This window comes from Hirundo rustica, chromosome 14, assembly GCF_015227805.2.
Source record: "Hirundo rustica isolate bHirRus1 chromosome 14, bHirRus1.pri.v3, whole genome shotgun sequence".
NCBI classification, from domain to species: domain Eukaryota; kingdom Metazoa; phylum Chordata; class Aves; order Passeriformes; family Hirundinidae; genus Hirundo; species Hirundo rustica.
This window is the reverse complement of record NC_053463.1, coordinates 14,714,926-14,733,678: the sequence shown is the minus strand read 5'-3', so window position 1 is coordinate 14,733,678 and position 18,753 is coordinate 14,714,926. Positions and strand designations below refer to the sequence as shown.

General features: G+C 39.6%; 1 protein-coding gene across 1 annotated transcript in view; it reads right to left on the bottom strand.

Moving 5' to 3' along the window:
- DOCK2 (dedicator of cytokinesis 2) overlaps positions 1 to 11,913 on the bottom strand; it is a 155,436-nt gene extending 143,523 nt beyond the window's left edge. The window contains 8 exon segments of the mRNA XM_058422522.1: positions 953 to 1,088; positions 2,740 to 2,888; positions 3,981 to 4,077; positions 4,219 to 4,274; positions 5,892 to 5,932; positions 8,418 to 8,453; positions 8,799 to 8,882; positions 11,796 to 11,913. Of these exon segments, the coding sequence (XP_058278505.1) occupies positions 953 to 1,088; positions 2,740 to 2,888; positions 3,981 to 4,077; positions 4,219 to 4,274; positions 5,892 to 5,932; positions 8,418 to 8,453; positions 8,799 to 8,882; positions 11,796 to 11,913 (717 nt within the window).
- Between the last annotated feature and the right edge of the window lie 6,840 nt (positions 11,914 to 18,753).

Sequence of the window (18,753 nt, the reverse complement as noted above, 5' to 3'; positions counted from 1 at the left end):
TCTCTGAAGAGGAGACAAACATGCTGAGATCAGGACACAGCTGAGCAGGATCACTGACTCAAAAATAGGCTCCTGAATTCTACCTCTCATCTTAACCACCAAGAAGCAGCTTCTTAACACTTCTAAACCCATTGTTTGTTCCCATTTTTAAAATAAGTCACCACAGTCTATCACAGACTCCCAAGTTTCATTTTTCTTGTATTGTTAGTTAATTCCAAGGTGTTTTCCAGTAATTTGTCATGGGTGTCATTGAAGTGTCATGACAAACCAACTAATTTCTGTTTAGTGTTTTACTTGATTATTTATGGTTTACTTTCTCATAAATGGAGAAAAGAACCAAAGAGGCTTATAAATGCTTGCAGAGGTTTAATATTACAAAAGGTCAAGGAAGTGTAGTCACCTGCTTTGCATGTAAAAAGATTTAATTTATGCACTTGTCAGCTTTGCTTTGGCACATGAACTTCTGGTGTCCAGAAGATTATGCTGAATTCACTCCAGTTCCTCTTCAGTGAGTTTAAATTCTTCAACTCCATCAGAACAACTAGCAAGTAGCAGAACTTACCAGAAAACCAGTGTAGTCACAAGAGCTTGTGAAAACAAGTTGTGGTCAGTGCTGCTTTGCAGCCTGAACTCCAAGAATGTAACTATTCCCTGTGCAATTCAGACTACTGAGTAGTCCGTGGATGGAGTGGAGATAGATTTTCATATAGGAGCTCGAGATTTAGTACCAGCTTTAGACATGAGCTTCCAGCCCAGCCCACAGCCCAAATCCAGTGCACAAATGCAATTCCATGCGAGGTTTAACCATATTTATAACACAAGACTGTGGATCTACTCTTAAGTCAGAGGAAAAAGTGTCCACCCAATTTTATAGTTCCATCCTTCAACCCTTAGACTAGTTTTTATTTGGATTTTAGCAAAGGAAGCATCAAGTTCAGCCAGTCACTCCTACCATTTCCTCCTTAATTCGCTCAGAGATTTTATTAGTTGCTTCTTCATGTGCATGAAAAAGGCTGATAACACTGGTTTTATCTGGATCCAAGATATTTCCATCCTCATCTCTAACTATCAGGTCTAGCTCAAGTACTCTGTGAAAATACAAAAGGCATAATGGTATTATGGTTATTAATGGTTATTTCCTTCTGTATAAAGAAAGGTCAGAAATGTAACCAACAAGGAAACACTTAAAGATTTAAAGTTATAAAATTTAAATACATGCAACAGTATTTCACTGAAGAGAATTTTAACTATACCCCATGATTTTTTTAAAGCTGCTGTCTAATGTTTAGGCATGTATAGAAATGCCACCAAAGCATTGAAATGCCTCTCACATAAAATAGATCCACCCTGTTCAATGACTTCCAGCAGTCTCCATCACTTTTAGCACTCAATGTTTGTAATCAATGTTTTTAGGGTCTTCCTGTTGCCTTCTACTTTTATGTTGTTCCCTCACCCTTTCTGTCCCAGTATTAACTCTGCTCTCTTCTGCCCTGCTCTCATACAAATCATGCCTTTTTTCCTTCCACGCTTTTTCCCTTCCCCACAACAACCTCCTCAGCCTCATTGTCATTTCCCCTTTATTCCTTCTCCAGTTTGGCAAGTCTCCTTCGCTCCACACAACTCAACCCCACACTTTCAGGAGCTTAACAAGCACATACCAGCTTGCAATCCAAATCATTTTAAACATCCTTGTCACCCCTACCCTTCCAAAGGCAGCACTTTACTGTCTCATAATACAGAAAGATTATAAGAGTGACAAAACAGAAGTGTGAAAGAAAATTAATTTTAATGTTGTCTTAATTACAGCTGGGCTTCTTCGATTGGAGAACTTCAAAGTAAATTCTGGTTTTGAGTGAGCATTCAGCTCCACACAGTGCAGTAGGATACGTGTATTCCATAGTGTGCTCCATATGAATACAATTCATTACAAATTATCATCCAAATCACAGTGAACAAGTAAGAATTTCATAACACCTTGTGGTCATTTTTTTGGTGCAGCCACAGGTAATTGTAGACTTTCAGCTGCACAGAGGCTTTCAGGCCACAACAACCACAGTCACTTAAAATAGCTAAACACAGTTTATAAGCAGGTTCTAATGCCTGTAAAACAGTACTGTGAAGATTTTTTTTTACCAAGCTCTCTCTCCCCCCCCACCTTAGCGGATGGTGGGACACCATTAACCTCACACAACCCCACAATTTTGCCAAAAAATTATGTTGTGTTGCAGTGACTTTTTATTAGCAAGGAGCAGACAAAGCACTTTGTCAAACGACCATTCTGTCCCTGGTAGTTTCTCTTCTATTACCAGAAGCTGGGAATTTCCTCGTGAATTGGGTGTGGATGTGTTTGTTTGCAGACCTAGTGCGGTTTGCCAGCACCGCTTTTGGGGGTCACTTCCAGGACACAGGCCATGTTTGTGACAGATGGCCAGGTTTTGGGCCCCAAGTATGCTGGTGATACATGTACAGGGGCTGGTTATCTGACCTCAAACTTTCCCAATTGACAAGCTCATACATTTAAGAAAATAATCAATATTTTGAAAAAGCATTTTTCTGTGAAAAGCCTCATCATGGTATCCACTATCAGCACAGCAGCTACAGGGGGAAGTCAGAAAAGAAGATTCCATATGAACCACACTTTTGAATTCCATCCTGTAAACATGAAAACTTTATCATCATCTCTTTGGTGCTGTGCTTTAAACTAAACCATGCTTTCCAGAAGCAATGCAGAACACTTACTTGTTGCCATAGTCAATTTTGGATGTGACTTTCTGTTTGAGTTCTTTGAGCTCATCTTTTGGCAAAGTCCCAGACAGAAGCTGTGACCTCCACTCCATCAAGTCACACATCATGGACTGCACCTGCTGGAACCTGGCTTTCTTATTTGCCTAAGAGATAAAAAACCTCAGTAAGTTCCAGGCTTTGAGTTGAAGTGAAACACTGACAACTAAAGGCTGTGTGTCATACTTAATGCTAAATGATAGCAGGAGCAAGAAGTCGGCAAAATAATGACGTCTCATCCCACAAATTTTTAAGGACAGAATATGCCACGTGATCATCAAGAAATAACATGAGATTTTGTATCTGGACAGGAAACTATGTTATTTTTGTTTTAATTAATGGTGTTTAATTTAATACGAATAAATGGTGTTAAAAATTCTTTACCAGTTTTTTAAAATTCGTAGCATTCTTTAAAATTCTTTAACAAATTCTCATCAAGAGAAAACATTACAAAAGCTATTAACTTCTGTATGAGATACTGATGGAAACAACAACAGTTGATTGTGGTATTAACACATTTAAGAGAAAAATGAGAGAATACACAGAAATTACTAAAGCAGTTCTAGTGTCATTCACTGAAAATAAAGAAGGGTCTTCATTGCTGGCTTAATCAGGAAGACCAAAAAGTGACACATTTCAGAAAACTACAGAACATTCAAATCCCTTTGCCCAGAGATGAAGAAAAATCCAGTGGCTGGGATCCTGGAACAGTCAGCACAATTCTTGAAATTGCCAACTGTTAATAGTTACTTGCTCCCAGTAACCCTTGAACAACTCCTTTTCTAGCAATCCCAGAGCACCATGAATATTTTTCAGATGCATCCCAGTTATCTTTCATACTTCTATCTGGAAACTTTTCAACGCTACAAATCAAAATTATGAAGAATTTATTATGCACAGGATACTCAAGGCATTGAAGTTACACCACTCTCAGAAATGTCAGCTTTCCCTTTACAGAACCACAGAATCATCCAGGTTGGAAGAGCCCTTCAGGATCATCCAGTCCAAGGCTGATAGCTGGACCAGATTTAAAGTCCCTAGGCATTTAAAGCCACTGAAGAAAATCTCAGTAGCGAGAAAACAATTTCTTAAATCCACCCGGACCCTGCCCTGAATGTAGGAAGAGACACTGATCTGAACAAGCCCCCGGTGTGCATAAATAGGATTAAGGGTTAACAAACAGCATGTAAAATATCTACCACATAGAGCTGCTTCCAGATGCTTCCCCACTCCCAAAGAGTAGCGGTAACTTCTTGGACTAAGGGGATCTCAGCAGGTATGACATTTTCTGTTTGTCTAGGAAAGAGAAGAAAAGATCACCAAGAGCATCTGTGTTTCATAGGTGTTATTATACTTACTGTGGGAGAGGTACAGAAATGCCTTAAAACTCATTCTTTAGCAGACAAGCTCAACCATGTAATAAAACAAATTCAATACCTTTTCTTTTCTGCAGCAGCTTCCTTGATGTGGATGAAGGATTTAGGAAATATTCCCTGATGAAGGAGAAAAAAATTATAAATCCACACTTATTCCCCAAAAACATTTAGGTGACAACCATGACCGTGAACATAAACTGTAATGACAAACTGAAGTCACCCAAAGTAACTCCTGGTTATTCAGTTTTATGTCCAGATGGATGCACTTTATTTGACAGACAAATAATAGAAGTTTGTCATATCTCTTCAAAAGTAGAGTGCATAGGTATCTTTCTTCCTAAGAAACACCATTTTCTACCCCAAAGAACTATTTCAATTAAATACAATTTAATAAAATACAATTTAAATTCAGTAAAGACACATTGTGTCTGTACATCCTCTCACATCTACTTTATCTGACCTCTGTAGAAAACAAATGGTCACCAGACAAAAAAATTCTAATTCGGCTGTCCTTTCTCTACAAAAGCTGAAATGTCTCAAGTCATCCTAAAGGAATGTTTGACAATCACTCTGTCCAGGACAATGCTCCCCTGAGCTGGCAAATCTCACCTTGGTAATTAACTAGATCCCTCCTGGATTCTTCTCTATTCAATAACTCACGTATGGTACTTCAAGTACCACAATAATTCAATGACAAATGTGCTACTTTACAAAGCCTTTCTCTGAATTAGATTGTGGCTTTATAACCATTTTCTTTTAAGCACTGGATCTTAATCAAAACACAATTGTGTCTTATCACTATCATATATTTTTTCATTAAGATTAGAGCTCAAAAAAGTCCATGAAGAAGGAAAGCAAAAGAAGAAGGTCTCAGTAATGGTGAATTTAGTGATATCTTAGTACATGAAATTAATAATACTTCTTAAAGCATGTTATGCATGATGATCTTGAAGTCCTTTAGCAATATTAGGAATTAATTAAGAATTAGTTAAAAGGAAGTGGTTAGTTCTGGTAAATATTTTCCCTTTTTAGTTTTAGGCTAAATTTTAATTGATTAAAATAGAAATGTTATAGAGAATTAATGGTATTAATATTTTCAGCCAAAAGAAATGTCAAAGTAATTAAAACACAGGTGAATTGTTTTAATACATTTGCACTGCTGCTTCCTAGAAAATCTTACACTGAGAACTAGTTAAAAGCAAAAATGCTCTTCTTCTTGAAAAGTGCAGTTGGAACTAAGAATTAATTTTCTTGCTACCTAACTCAGGAGTCATCATACCTGGAGTGAAAAGTTCCTCTGTGGATTTCCACTTCCAGGTCTAAGAATACTGACTTTTAAAAAAATTAATATGATTTTTGTACATTAGAGATATTTAAGAACTTAAGCCCATACAAGTTGTTTATATTGTTTGTAACCTAGAAGAATCCTTGGAAAAAGTACAGAAACAAGCACGTCTAGAAGCAAATTGAGCCCAAATTCAATTACAATGGTGGCTTCAGCAATTGTTAACCTGAAGGCACTGTCATTTCTTCTTCATTGATCTGCATTTCCCAGTCCTCACTTCCATTTACCAACACTGTCCAGGATGAATGCTGATCATTTTATTCATCTTGAAAGGAAAGAGTGGAAAGAGCTGACTTGAGAGATCAGGACAGAGAGATCAGGACTATCTAGGCAGAGATACTCAAAAACCCACTCCAAGGGTCTCATAGGAATGGACAAAGAGATCTTACCTCTGCTCCTTTGTACCTCACTAGGTAACCCTTGTACCAATCTAAAAAAAAGAAATATCACTTGGTATGACAAAAAAAACCCCAAAACAAACATGCATTACAAAGCACACAATAAAGCCATGGGGTTTGTTTCACACTAAAAAAAAAAAAAAAACCAAACTAGCATGGCAATTCTGAAAATTAACAGTTATGTCAAACACACATAGCTTAAAGTGAGTAGCAGGGATGATATTAAGCATGAGTTGCTTATTATAAAATACTATTGTATTGACTGCTTTTGAGCCTTGCACAGCAAGCAGGGATAATTGTACACAGCATTTAACACCCCATGCTCACATGAAAAAGGTAGAATTAGATATTTGTTTTGCAAAGTAGTATGTGCATGCTCTTAGATATCTATGTTAGCCACAATTCCTCATGGTCCTGGATAGCCCATGAAGCTCTTACTGTGCTCTGTGCCAAGGATTAATCCAGTGCAGCACATGGTTGTGACAGATCCAATTTCCTTCACTGTGATAAGGTTAAATCATTTTTGTGCCATGAGAAACCATGGCTTTTGAACCCAACCATAGTAAGCAGCTTCTTGGTGTAAATTCGGATTGGAATGTCAAGAAAACTCAGGGCTGTTATTTGGCTCCTGATCCGTTTGTAACTAGGAAGCTCTTCTGAAAGACAGGAGTGCAGAACTGCAGCAGCGGCAAGTTAAAAATTAATTCAGGCTTTGTTCCATCTATTCCATGGTTAAGTCTCAATTAACTACAAAAAATGTAAAAAGCAGAGTTCAACCTTACTAAATAAGATCAGGGGCCACAACCCCTGCGCATACACCCCATCACAGAAATCACCTGCACAGCAACAGTGTTTAATTCTGTTGAATACGACATTTTTTATCCCATAGAAAAAATTTATGACCAAAAGCATAAATTTCCTAATGTAATTTCTAATTTTCTAATGTAAATAATGCGCAGATATGATCCCTCTGCTATCATCCTTTCCCTTACAGGTATTGCACTCATGAAAACAAAGCATAAAATAATAAAAATAAACCCCACTGCCAAACAGCACAGTCAGAAAGTGATGCTAAAAGTCACAGGATAATTGCTGGCCTCAAAGAAAGACTCAGGACAGATTTTTTTGTTGTTGTTTTTCTGCAGTGGGATTTTTTTTCTCAGTGTTTTCTCAACAATAAAATTCCATCTTACTGCTAAAACTGAATTATTTGCACATAGTCTCAATTTACAACCAAGCGTGTAAAATTTGCTTCTTCCCATTTGCTGTGACAGCACATATGTGTTCTGTGCATACATTTTGTGCATGCAAAACCAACTAAAACAGGACATAAAAGGAGCACAGGAAGAATCCTGTCACCCTTGGCCACTCACCAGCTGCAGCTGGCAGTTTATTTTGAAGATATCTCATAAAAGATGAACTGGGCTCACACAATGAGAAGGATCCCACTTCTTCATCCACAAACATATTTCATAAAGCAAGGTATGACAGAGCATATCAAGGGCAGGGGATTCAGAAAAGACTTCTAGATAAGAAATCACCCCATGAGATCAGCACTCCACTCACTAGGCTGGGCTGACAACAAATGGGCCCCAGGAATCCGAAGCCTGAAGTGCTATTTCTGCAACTAGCAAACAATACAGGGATGAGGAGGTTCTGGTTTGTGTGTGTGTTCTTTTCTTAGCCAAAATGTTTAGAATGGAGGCTTAAAGAATTACTTTGTTTAGGAGAGGACACGACCCATTGTGACTCTCTTGACTGCTGAGTGACATCAATGCTTTCACTGATGCTTAAAGATATTGAATTAATCTTACAAATAGAAGAGAAATAATTATGGTTTTGCGTTCCAGTACATTGTAAACATGGTTTTTCAGGTGCTCCTCCCTCAAATCCTGTGTTGTTTCCACATAAAGCGACTTAGAGCTCTGTGTGGTGGCACAGGCTGGGTTCAAAGAGCCTCCAAGTCTTTGCAGCCTTGTGACCACAGCACTCCAGGTGTCCCAACACTGAGCTGCCTCTGCCACTGTGCAATGCAGCAATTGGCCTCTCTCTTTGACATAAGTGAGGTTAATAAGACACACGTTCTAGCAACAGAAGTAGGTTGAAGAAGATAATTTCACAGTATACTTTTCAAAGCTTTAAGCAATTTGTAATTTTTTTAAAAAAAACTCTTGACCTGCTCAAGAGCATCACTGCAAATCGAAAATAAATCACTCTTACAAGTGACATTTGCAGTTACCTAACTGCTGAGTTAGTAATAATAACTCCACTCTCCTTGTTTTATACTAATAGGGACCTCAGTAGCTCTGTCAGACTTACAGAGAATCAGCGGGATTGGGAAGGTATTGACTCTCCATCATGCATGACTTGACTTGGACTTCTGCTGCTTAACATGTTCAATAAGTTGGCTTTCAGAACTGTTTCTATTATGCTGACACTCAGGGTGGGTTTTTTTGTTTTTTTTTTTCCTTTTGTTTTGTTGTTGTTGTTGGTTTTTTGTTTTTTTTTTTTTTTAACTTGGTTTCCTTGTTATACAACAGGATGATGAGGATGCTCAATATCTCCTAGCAACAAATATTTAGTTTAGAGGCTAAAAGTGTACACCTTTAAATCTTAAATCAAATTTAATGTAAATTTCCTGAGGTATATCCTGAAGCTGGCACAAACTTCACGAACTCTGCATTCACCTTAATGACTTCCTCATTTGGTAAAGGCATCCCAAAAAACCACATGTACTGTAATATGTTTAATTTTGGCTCTTCAGAAAAGTTTAGGTTCTTCCTCAAAATACACCACCACAAAAATTAAGGGTATTAGAAAGCTACTGACGTAATACAAGGAACTGCTGTGAGGTTAAAGGATTATGTAATTCACAAAGGAATGGAAAATGTGACTTACCTTCACAGGACTCCAGGATATGGACCACATCACCAATCTGTAGAGACAGCTGTGGTGTCCCTGTGCCTTTGAAATTGTATATAGCTGGAAAATTAAAGGATGAAAACAATATTTTTCAGTACAGCCACACACAACTGTGAAACTACAAACCACATGTATGGTTAAAATCTTTTTTTATTAAGGTTTGGGTACTGGGATCAATACACTAGGTTAGACAAACAGAACTATAACTCTATCAAGAAGCTCTATTTGTCAGCATTAAATTTAAATCTCTTTTCTCGTGTGAGGGGAAAGGTGGTGAAAAGGGTCAGTGCTGAAAGCAAAAACCAAACAAAGGAACCCCACAGGAAACTCGGCGAGCACAGGAACACCAGCTATTGATCAGCAAGGCTCTGCAAAGGATTTAGGAGCCCTGTTTAGATGCAGGTCATTGATTGATAACACAGTCACAGTGCTGGGGAATTGTTTGTCTACTGGCCCAAAGGATTTAAGCACATGGTTTACAGAAATTTATGGCTACGCTGGTGTGAAAGGTCACAGAGATGGCTGTGAAAACTGAATTTACTCTATTCTTTCCTGGGTTTAGATGCTTTAACACAAAGCTGTGTTTCATATGGAAACAGAACCAAGATTCATAATTTTCTGTATTCTCTGTATGACTGAAAAAAAACAAAGGAGCAGTGGATTTTGAAAACGTTCTAATCAGAAACTTATCTGCACATGGTTAAGAAACGCCAGCATTTCAGAAACGGAGCTCTTCACCAGTTACGTTCCAGGGCTACAGGATGTGGGCTCTTACGGTTACCATGCCTCTGTACATTTTTATTTTTTTTTCCACAGGCTTGGTTACAAATTTCTACAACAGCATTACAGCACAAGTGATTATTGAAGCTGCAACCACACAGGGAAACTGACTGAAATACAGGGAGCTAAAACCCCGGTTACACTGTGCAGGTGGGAACAGGCTGCTGGAGGTGACCCCAGGTGTGCAGGGGTTGGTCAGCAGAGCTCTGCCTTGGCTCCTGGCAGGGTCCCCATCAGCCACACACAGCAACCAAACCTGAAGGATTTTGGATGAGGAAAAGCTGATCTATAAAGCAGAGTTTATATTCAACATCTTCTTGCATTACTTTTGCTCCCCTCTCCAGGTTTCTAAAGCAGGATGTTCGTCTTTGCTAGTCCAACATGCAGAATGAAACATTTTATTTAAACATTTTACTTATTTTACTAAAATTATTTAAGTCTCAAAATAAATTGCCTTCCAGGAAAAGGACTGAAGTAGGAGTGTAGAGATAAATAGATTCATCCTCCTCACTTTACAAGTATTCCACAAATTATTTTTCTTGTTTCTTTTGCCATCATTTTATTTGTTATATTTCTGGAACAGAAATTAGAAGGAATTTAAGATTGAAGAGGCCTACTGGACCAAGAATAAATTCTTGTTTTTATTGACATAAAGAGGTTCTCGGCAGCTCCTTCTCCTGAGTGGGGAGAGCAAGGCTTGAATCATTCAAAATACGGGGAGGAGTAAAAGAAGTGTAACTGAAGTGAGGCTCTGCTGCTCAGATCCAGCCATTTATTCAAAAGAATGCTGAAAACACTTCCTCAGAACTGCCTTAGCCCAACATCAAATCGAGTTTATGCGGTATAGTACCGTGTGTGTAATTCTATTCTGATTGGTCTCTTTTCCAGAAGTGGAGGATTCTGGAAAAGAAAACTGCCAAGTTGCTATGATATTTCAAGATACATTTCCCTGGAGTGTTTGGGAGGTGGGGGGATGTGGGTGCATTCCCGTGCTCTCATACTATCTTCCTGAAAAGTCCATGGAGACCAAGATTACTGTTGATCAGTAAATACTTTAGATTTCAAAATATGCACCCGCTCTTAGCTGTAACTGTCTCAAAATATAGATGCAAATGACTAAGTCATATATTTACACTGCATTTCAGTTTTGCTCTCTTAAAACTTCATTAACAGCCCTGAACGTATTGAAAGGTGCAGTAACAAACGGGCAAAGGAAGTGGCTGTATCAGCTTAGATATTTCTAAATGAGTAAGTGGAAACTTAACGAGAGATCTTTTACTGTAGAACTTGGATTGTTTGGTAGGATGAATTTAAAAAATCCCTGTACAAAGTTTTAGGCTATAGATCTATCTACGCATTTCATGATAAACCACATCCCAAACCACTTTACAAAAAATATAACAAATAACCCAACAACAACATCCACAGGTCTTATCTACATCACCAGACAACTTGACCATCACATCTGCTTTTCTTTTCATTATTAACTGTGAATAAGAAATTGACTATTACATCCAGTTATGTTTTCTGTCAGCTGTAAGTGATGACATTTCCCTCACAAACTCCTGCATTTGTGAGTGTCACCTCAGAGTTCACAAACAAAAAGCAGGGTTCCCTTTCCTCCACCTTCCTTTCAGATCCTCAGGGTTGTTGTGTGTACAAACTTACATTTAACTCATTATTCTCTTCAAAAGTAGTATATGAAAACCCCATGTGGAATTCAAGTTTTTGGTGGGATATTAACCATGGGTTGGTGGATTTTTAAAAAATGGACTCTCCAGTCAGTAGAAATAAAACCCTTTCAAATCACTCTGAAGAACTTCCCTACTACTCCTCTCCCTGGCATCCTGCATCCCAGCCATAAATACAAAATGAGTCAGCATCCTTCAGGCACAGAAGTGACCTGCTTGAAGGCCCCAGCATTCACTCTAAATCCTAATGGCAATTACTGACCTCAGAGCTGCTGAAGTCATGGCAATAAGATTAGATGGAGGGAGAGATTTGGATGCCACCCTGAGGTGTCCCCAGCAGCAGTGGATCTGCACACAGATGCTGCAGGATTCTCCCAGGATGGCACAGAGAACGCCCAGAAACTCCAATTTTACGGCAGTGTTCCTAAATTAATTTAACAACACAGTTGGAAGATTTTCCCCTGAATGGGCAAAGAATAAAAACCATCTCTTTAGAGCTCACCATAACCCCTGTTATTTGATAACACACACGACTCAGCAAGCAAACGAAGAGCCCAGTGCAAAGATCCACAGTTCCCTCTGAAGCGGAGCTGGAGGCCAGCACACCCCAGCATCCACATTCCACAGAGAACAAGGGGAAACTCAATTTAGTGCCACATGACTGCAGATACAGTGCCTCCAGGATTTTAACAGATTCACAGCAAATTCATTGGGATGTGAAATGGCGAAGGCTTCTGAACAGATTAACGGAGTAATGCTGGAGGCCCAAATGCTGCTGTCACCGTGGCCCACTCGGCAGGAGACCCACCTCACGAGAGACCCCAAGACCAGCCAGCAGAACCGCCTCGAGCAGTACTTGCAGACATCAAAGGTGCAGCTCGACAAGCAATCCTGCAAGTTCGACCAGCAGGAAGCCCAGAAGGCATAGACACAGAAGTTCAGCCAGGGATATCAGAGCCGTTTACCACACCCATGGACAGCCTCACACAAGCCATAGAAAGGCAGAAATGCAGTGTGACGATGACATACAACAACCTCGCGTGGAAAATGCCAGGTCAGACTGCTGAGAGCCAGCCTTCCAAACTGAACCCTGCTCAAGCCCAGGTGGGCTTTGAGCTGTACCTCAGGACGTGGGAACAATTCCCGTCATGTCCATGAGGAGAGCCCAAAGAATCCTTTCTGCCCAGCCAAACAGAACTGCAAAGTCATGACCCTCAGCAGCAAAGACATCTACCAGGGCCACTCTCCACTGCAAAAGTTGAGGCCTGAAGGAAATCTCTCTGTTTCCATTGAACTGCTACTCATCTACTGCAGCCAGAGCTGTTGGGTCTGATACCCACATTCTCCTCACTAGATAAATACGTGAGAATGCTCTCCTGTAGATGGCTGTGGAGACAGAAAACAGTCAACCTTCCCTAATTTAAATTACACATACTCCTCAAATTAAAAAATGGCCAGCAAAGGAAAAATATAATAATAATAATAATACCCACCTCCTCATACTGTGCACCTGGTTAGGGAGTTTTCACACACAAAACACTCAAGAGGAGTCACAATATCCCAGGTAACAGAACCCCTTCCTCAAGAAGCTACATTTCCTCAGTGTTAAGGCCCCATATTCTTGCTATTTACATTATTAGCCTGTAAACTATTGCAAGATGGGAATGGTAAACGAGGAAAATCCTACCTCCTGCAGCACTGAAGCCATTTATTAGCCCAACAATCTTTGCTGCCTGTCTTCCTTCACATGCAGTCCCTGGTCCTGTTCTTTATAAAAAATACGAGCACTACATTGTTTCATTTTGAGACTCACCTTTCTGTAACAAGCCATGTTTCAAGTTGTTTTCCTTGGCTACTTTTCCACTATTATACAGAATTTGGGAAAAAAAAAAAAAAAAAAAAAAAAAAAAAAAAAAAAAAAGTAAATTTTTAAGGCGTTGCTGAACCAGTTCCTAATTTCCCTTTACCACAACAAAAGGACAATTTGGTATTATTTTTATGGAATAACTCATTATGTCTTCTGCATAGTCAAACAACTGCTAATTAATAGGCTCAGCAAGCACCCTGCTTTATTTTTTAAATATGCAGCTCCACTTTTAGGAGTAGTCAAGCACCCATAAAAGATCAGTTCCTGGTGTTCAGTTACCATTTTCTTCCCATGAGAACAGGGTGAAATTATTCAGCAAGGAGATAGATAAAATATTATACAGTCCTAACAGGATTTCTTGACTTCTGGAAAAAAAACCTGGAAAAATGTGTTCCAGTATTCCAAGTTAAAGACTTCACCTAAAATCTCCCACAGCAAGTGTGTCTTAATGACCACAACGTGGCCACAGTTCCAGGACAGGTCAGAAACCCATCCTAAACCCCTGGAGGGGTGAGAAGCTGATTAAATTAATTGTGAATAGTGCTCAAAGGGTGACTGCAGTTCTCAGGTAATGAGCTGTTATCTCAGAAAACAATTGAATACAGATTTCCTTACTTGTTTTACCTTGGGGCCAGATGGAGGTTTTTGCTGACCTGAGCTTCTTATTTTCCTTCTTAAACACGATAAAGCCAGGATGGATTACAAGGACCAGGAAGCTCTAACGTACCAAACCAGTCATATAAACATGGCCTCTGACTATTTACCTTCTCGCATAAAACCATAGCATGGCCATTTTTCTTAGAACTCATTTTTCTTAGAACTCTTCATGAAGAACAGGGTATTTAGCAGCAATTTTCCCTTTTCATGAAGGACAATGGGTAAAACTATTTCCCAGCTTTTGCTCTTTCCCAAGGAGCTGGAGTTTGTTGGGTTCAGAGGGTGCATTTCATGGAGGAAACCTGCCCTGAACAAAGCTCTGCTCCCTTACACCTCAATCTATTCAGATTTCAGAGATGGAGAATAATTTCAGAGGATTTCAGTAGATGAAATCAGACAAGCCAGTCTCAGCCTCGAGACCTGAGCATGTGCTTCTCTACACCTTCATAGAAATCACTCACTCCTCCCCATAATTCTGCTTCAAAAGGACAAACATTCATTTTCAGATTCCACAGGAGTGAATCTGACGTTTGAGTTTAGAATGCCAACATACTATTTCACCAGTTTGGAACTGCTCAAAGTCTGAGCAGACAGCAAAGGCTTTCCATCAGGAAAGTGACACCCAAAGCCAGCAGCCTGCCATGACTATTCCATCCTGTCCATAGGAATAACAAATAACAAATTTATGCTGGGAATGCTGCAAGTTTAAGAGCAGGTTTCATGTGTAAAATCAGGATTGTACTTTCTTAGTACGATGCTGAGTATCTGCTACCTGGACTGCTCCATTTAGTTAAGTAAAACACAGAAGTGGGCACAAAAATTTTTTACCATATTACTGCAATTTACCGTAACCAAGGGATGGTGTGGTCTTCCAGATCTACCCTGTAGTGTACTCTGCTCATCCAAAGCATGATGCACCCAATATTCTCAAAGTGAAACTCTGCTCATCAGCAGAAACTGAAGGCATCCGGCACATTTCTAATAAGGGACTTGAAAATTCAATGTGAGGTTTGTAATCAGAGACTTATACCCAAAGATTTTCAAAAATACAGAAGATAAAATAGCCTTATACGTTCAAAAATCTTCCAGTGCGTATTATTCCAAAAGCTCATCAACTTTCACAGTATTTATGACTCAGAAGACTCTGCCCATTTTTCTTATTTCCCTCAGACACAGGAGGCATGCTGACAACAGACCATAAATTCAAAACCCTCTTTGTTTGTGACCATAGTTGTCAATACTCCTTGTTCAGGCCTCACTATTCCATGAGTTTCATTTACTTGAAATTTGGCAATCACACTAGTTTCCTGCCAATTTCTAACAATATATATTTAATTTATGGGACAGGACAGCCTATGATGGTGGTACATGCTTGTTTGGGTTTGTTTGATTGTTCTAATTGTTCTGCATGCAAGAGTCTCCCATTTTTCTCACCAACATATATAATGAAAGAATACATTTGAAAAAATAATGGAAGAATACATTTGGTTTCCAAGATAGAGTAAAATAAATTGTGGACCAACAGTTTAGCTAAGAAAAGGAACTTCTGGGTATAAGCTAAAGGCCGTTGAAGTTGTACTCATCTATCAAATTCAAGCAATTGTGCAAAAACAGAGACAACATGCTCTTACTGAAGAAAACCTACCATAAGGCACAGGTATGCCCACTTGCATTACTATTCTAATATCGTTTGGAAGTCCATTTGATTGTTGTTTATTTTGCTTCGTGATGCACTGAACCACAGACACCACTACAATTGTGATTTTTACATACAAAGCTAAAGATCCTAATAAGATCTTTAATAGAAAACTTTCCTTTAACCCAGGAAATGGGGGCCGGCAAGTGGCAGTGCCAACACCACGCTGCAGGATGTGGTGTGCCCAGATTGTCTTTTACACCAAACTCTGTGCTCACAGTGAGAGCAGAAGGGCAGCAAGCAGAGAGGAGAGGATATAGCAGCAGGTCTGCAGTGTCAGTTCTTCCCAGTGACCTACTCTAGAGTAAATTGTATTGTTTTGGACATGAAAATAAACTGTCACTAGTATTTGAGATTGTATTTCACAAGACGGTTTCTATGGTGTGAGGTTTGTTGTACCTTTCAAGTACTGAAGAGACTACCACAAGTGCAAAAGTTAGGTGCTTTCTACCATTTGTAAAATTGAAACAGAAAATATTGACACCTTTTATTTTGTAATGCAAACTGCCACTAGAACAGGCTACTTCCATTTTGAAATTCTGCTACTGCTGCACATGGGCATTGAACAACATGTTATTTTCCTCTTATTAATTTCTTGGTGTTACATTTTATTTCATAAAGTCAGTTGGGTTTTTAATGCATACCACAAAAAAAATATGGCCTACCTAAAATAAAAAGTTTCTTTTAGAAGCATTTGGAAGGTTAATAACTAAGTAGTAGCATGCATCTTCCAAGCGCCTTAGCTTTGATTCCTACTTGTTTAAGGCTTTTTTTAAACAGCAATTCAGTCCTTCATACAAGTTAACATCATACATTTTAACATTACTTTCCTTCCAAAAAGTATGACTTACTAACTCAGATACAGATTTTTCCTGTAGCACTGACCACAAGTTGCAGAAGCAACTGTAGGATTCCCCTTTCCCTACATTTGTTCCCCACAACTTCTAGCTGCTGCACATTATACAACACGTTGTTTATTCAGTCTGTGCCTAACACACCACGGGGGAAAAGCTGCATTACTGTCAAAGAGGGAGAGCTGATTCTAGTCACCTCATGCCATTCTGTCTGAAAGATCAAGCCTTTGTACACATTTGATCCTTTCAATTAATCCACGCAGGTGAAGAGCACCGTGTTAACTCATCGCACCAGAGGAAACACCTGCGCACATCCTGCTCAGAAGACAAAGACAACGCTCAAGTGGCGGCTCCCTGAGTTACTTACCCACGCCGCTCTTGTCAGTCTTGTGCCACCTTGCCATCGCAGGCGGATCGGTGAGGCTCCCGAGGATGCCCAGCCCCGAGGAGAGCAGGATCTGCGGGATGCAGAGCTGGAGGCTGTGACAAACACAGGCCCCGGAAGCGCCGTGGTTCCCCAGGCCTGGGACGAGCAGCGGCCGAGGCAGCTCTGGGAGATTTGCTGCCTCTCCGAGCTTCCTTCCTCTTTTCTCAACTCAAGATACCGTGCCCCGGTGTCATGGGGGAGGGGAATCCCAAACTGGGTGTTTCTCTTGCACTTGTTCTCAGCCGTGAACACAGAAGCACAAAAGGACCAAGCCCATGGCAGGGCTGTGGCACCAGCGCTGCGCTGCGGGTCTGCGCGAAGGCCGGCTGCACCGAGCACCTCTGACCACGGCTCACCTCAGGGCTGGACAGGTTTGACTTCAGAGGATGCTACACCTTAACAACTCTGCTCTTCTAACCCGACCTCACACACGGATTTGTACTCTTCATGTCTCCTCTCCAGAGAGAAACGGAGAGAAGACAAAACCACTTTTCAAACCACACCCATTTTTAAAATGTCTATCATTTTAGGTTTGGAGGAAGAAGTAGGAGACTCTCCCTCTTCTCTAAACAAAACAGTACTTTCTTAAAGACTTACCGTAACACAAAACTGCTGTAAGCAATTTTTGGTTTATTTCCAGCCTGTGCTTCCACATAGGGAGCTGTGGGAGCCAGCTTGGGTGAGGACATCTTGGATGTGCAAAAGACCAAGCCAAGTTGTTTGGAATGTGGATTAAGGACAATGTACTGAATTGAAGGCAGTTACTTCCACACTGATGTGGAATGTGGGCAGATTCTTCATCCTCACATACCTCACCAATTTTTTTTTTAAGTCTTTTTCAGGACACAAGGTTTTTAAGGAAAACAGAAAATTCCTTGCTTACCTGAAAGATGAAACTCTCTGTGGAGGAAGCTCACCAGACAAACTTACCTTTTGGGGGCTGGGGACAGGCAGAAGGGAGGCAATCCTTGCTTCAATATTGCTTTCAGTTCCAGCAAACAAGACCTTGTAAGACTCTAATTATCCATTTTTTAGCTAAAATAATTTCCATTATAAACAATTTGAGCAAAAGACAGAAGTTGAATTTAAATGCCTCTAAATTCTATTCTATTCCAAGGTCTGTGAGTACAGTTGCAGAAAAGCAACTGATAAGACAAACCAGAAGTAAGAAAATAAGAACTCTCACACACTGTACCTTAAGTGTGTTGTGGCAAACCCAAAGCCTGACCCCCAGACACGTTCTCCCACCTGCACTCCTGCAAGAGGATGTGTAAACACAAGTACACTACATAAGATGGGAAAGGCTGCACACTAAAAGTGGTCTCCAGCAGCAGAGACTGTACAGCAGATCCTGGGGGTAATTAGATAATACTAATCAGTTTAATTCATTCATTGAAATGACTCCCCAGTTTTGTTTGTCACATAAATTAACAAGCTATATCAACCTAAGAAAAATTTTAGAAATGCCACAAGCCCAGTAGCTCAGCATATAGTTAACTATAACACAAATCAACACACAATTAACATAACATATAATTAACTGTCTTAGTAGACAATCTACAGCTCAGTAATGCCATTTAAAGTACATAATCCAATGTCAACTTACCAAAGGTTTTTCTCTAAGTGGAGCAATCATGTACCTCAGTTGTTTTATGCTATTTGTGTCTCACGAGAGTGACAGTAAATAAATGTAGCTTTCAACATTTGCGTTAAAAAGGATTTTTTCTAACATTTTGTAGCGTAAAAAAAAATCAGGACTTCTTCAATGTAACATCATTTAAGTCTACATGTCAAAGTCAAGAACAGAAAGAACTATTTCATGGCTCTACATTTGCTGTCAGTAATAATACCTTAGGGAAATTTAACAAGAACATATTCTCAGTTTATGTAGCTTCAATAACAACAGACTGAAAAAACTCAGCTACGTAGCAAATTTCTAACATCAGTGAAGGGACACAA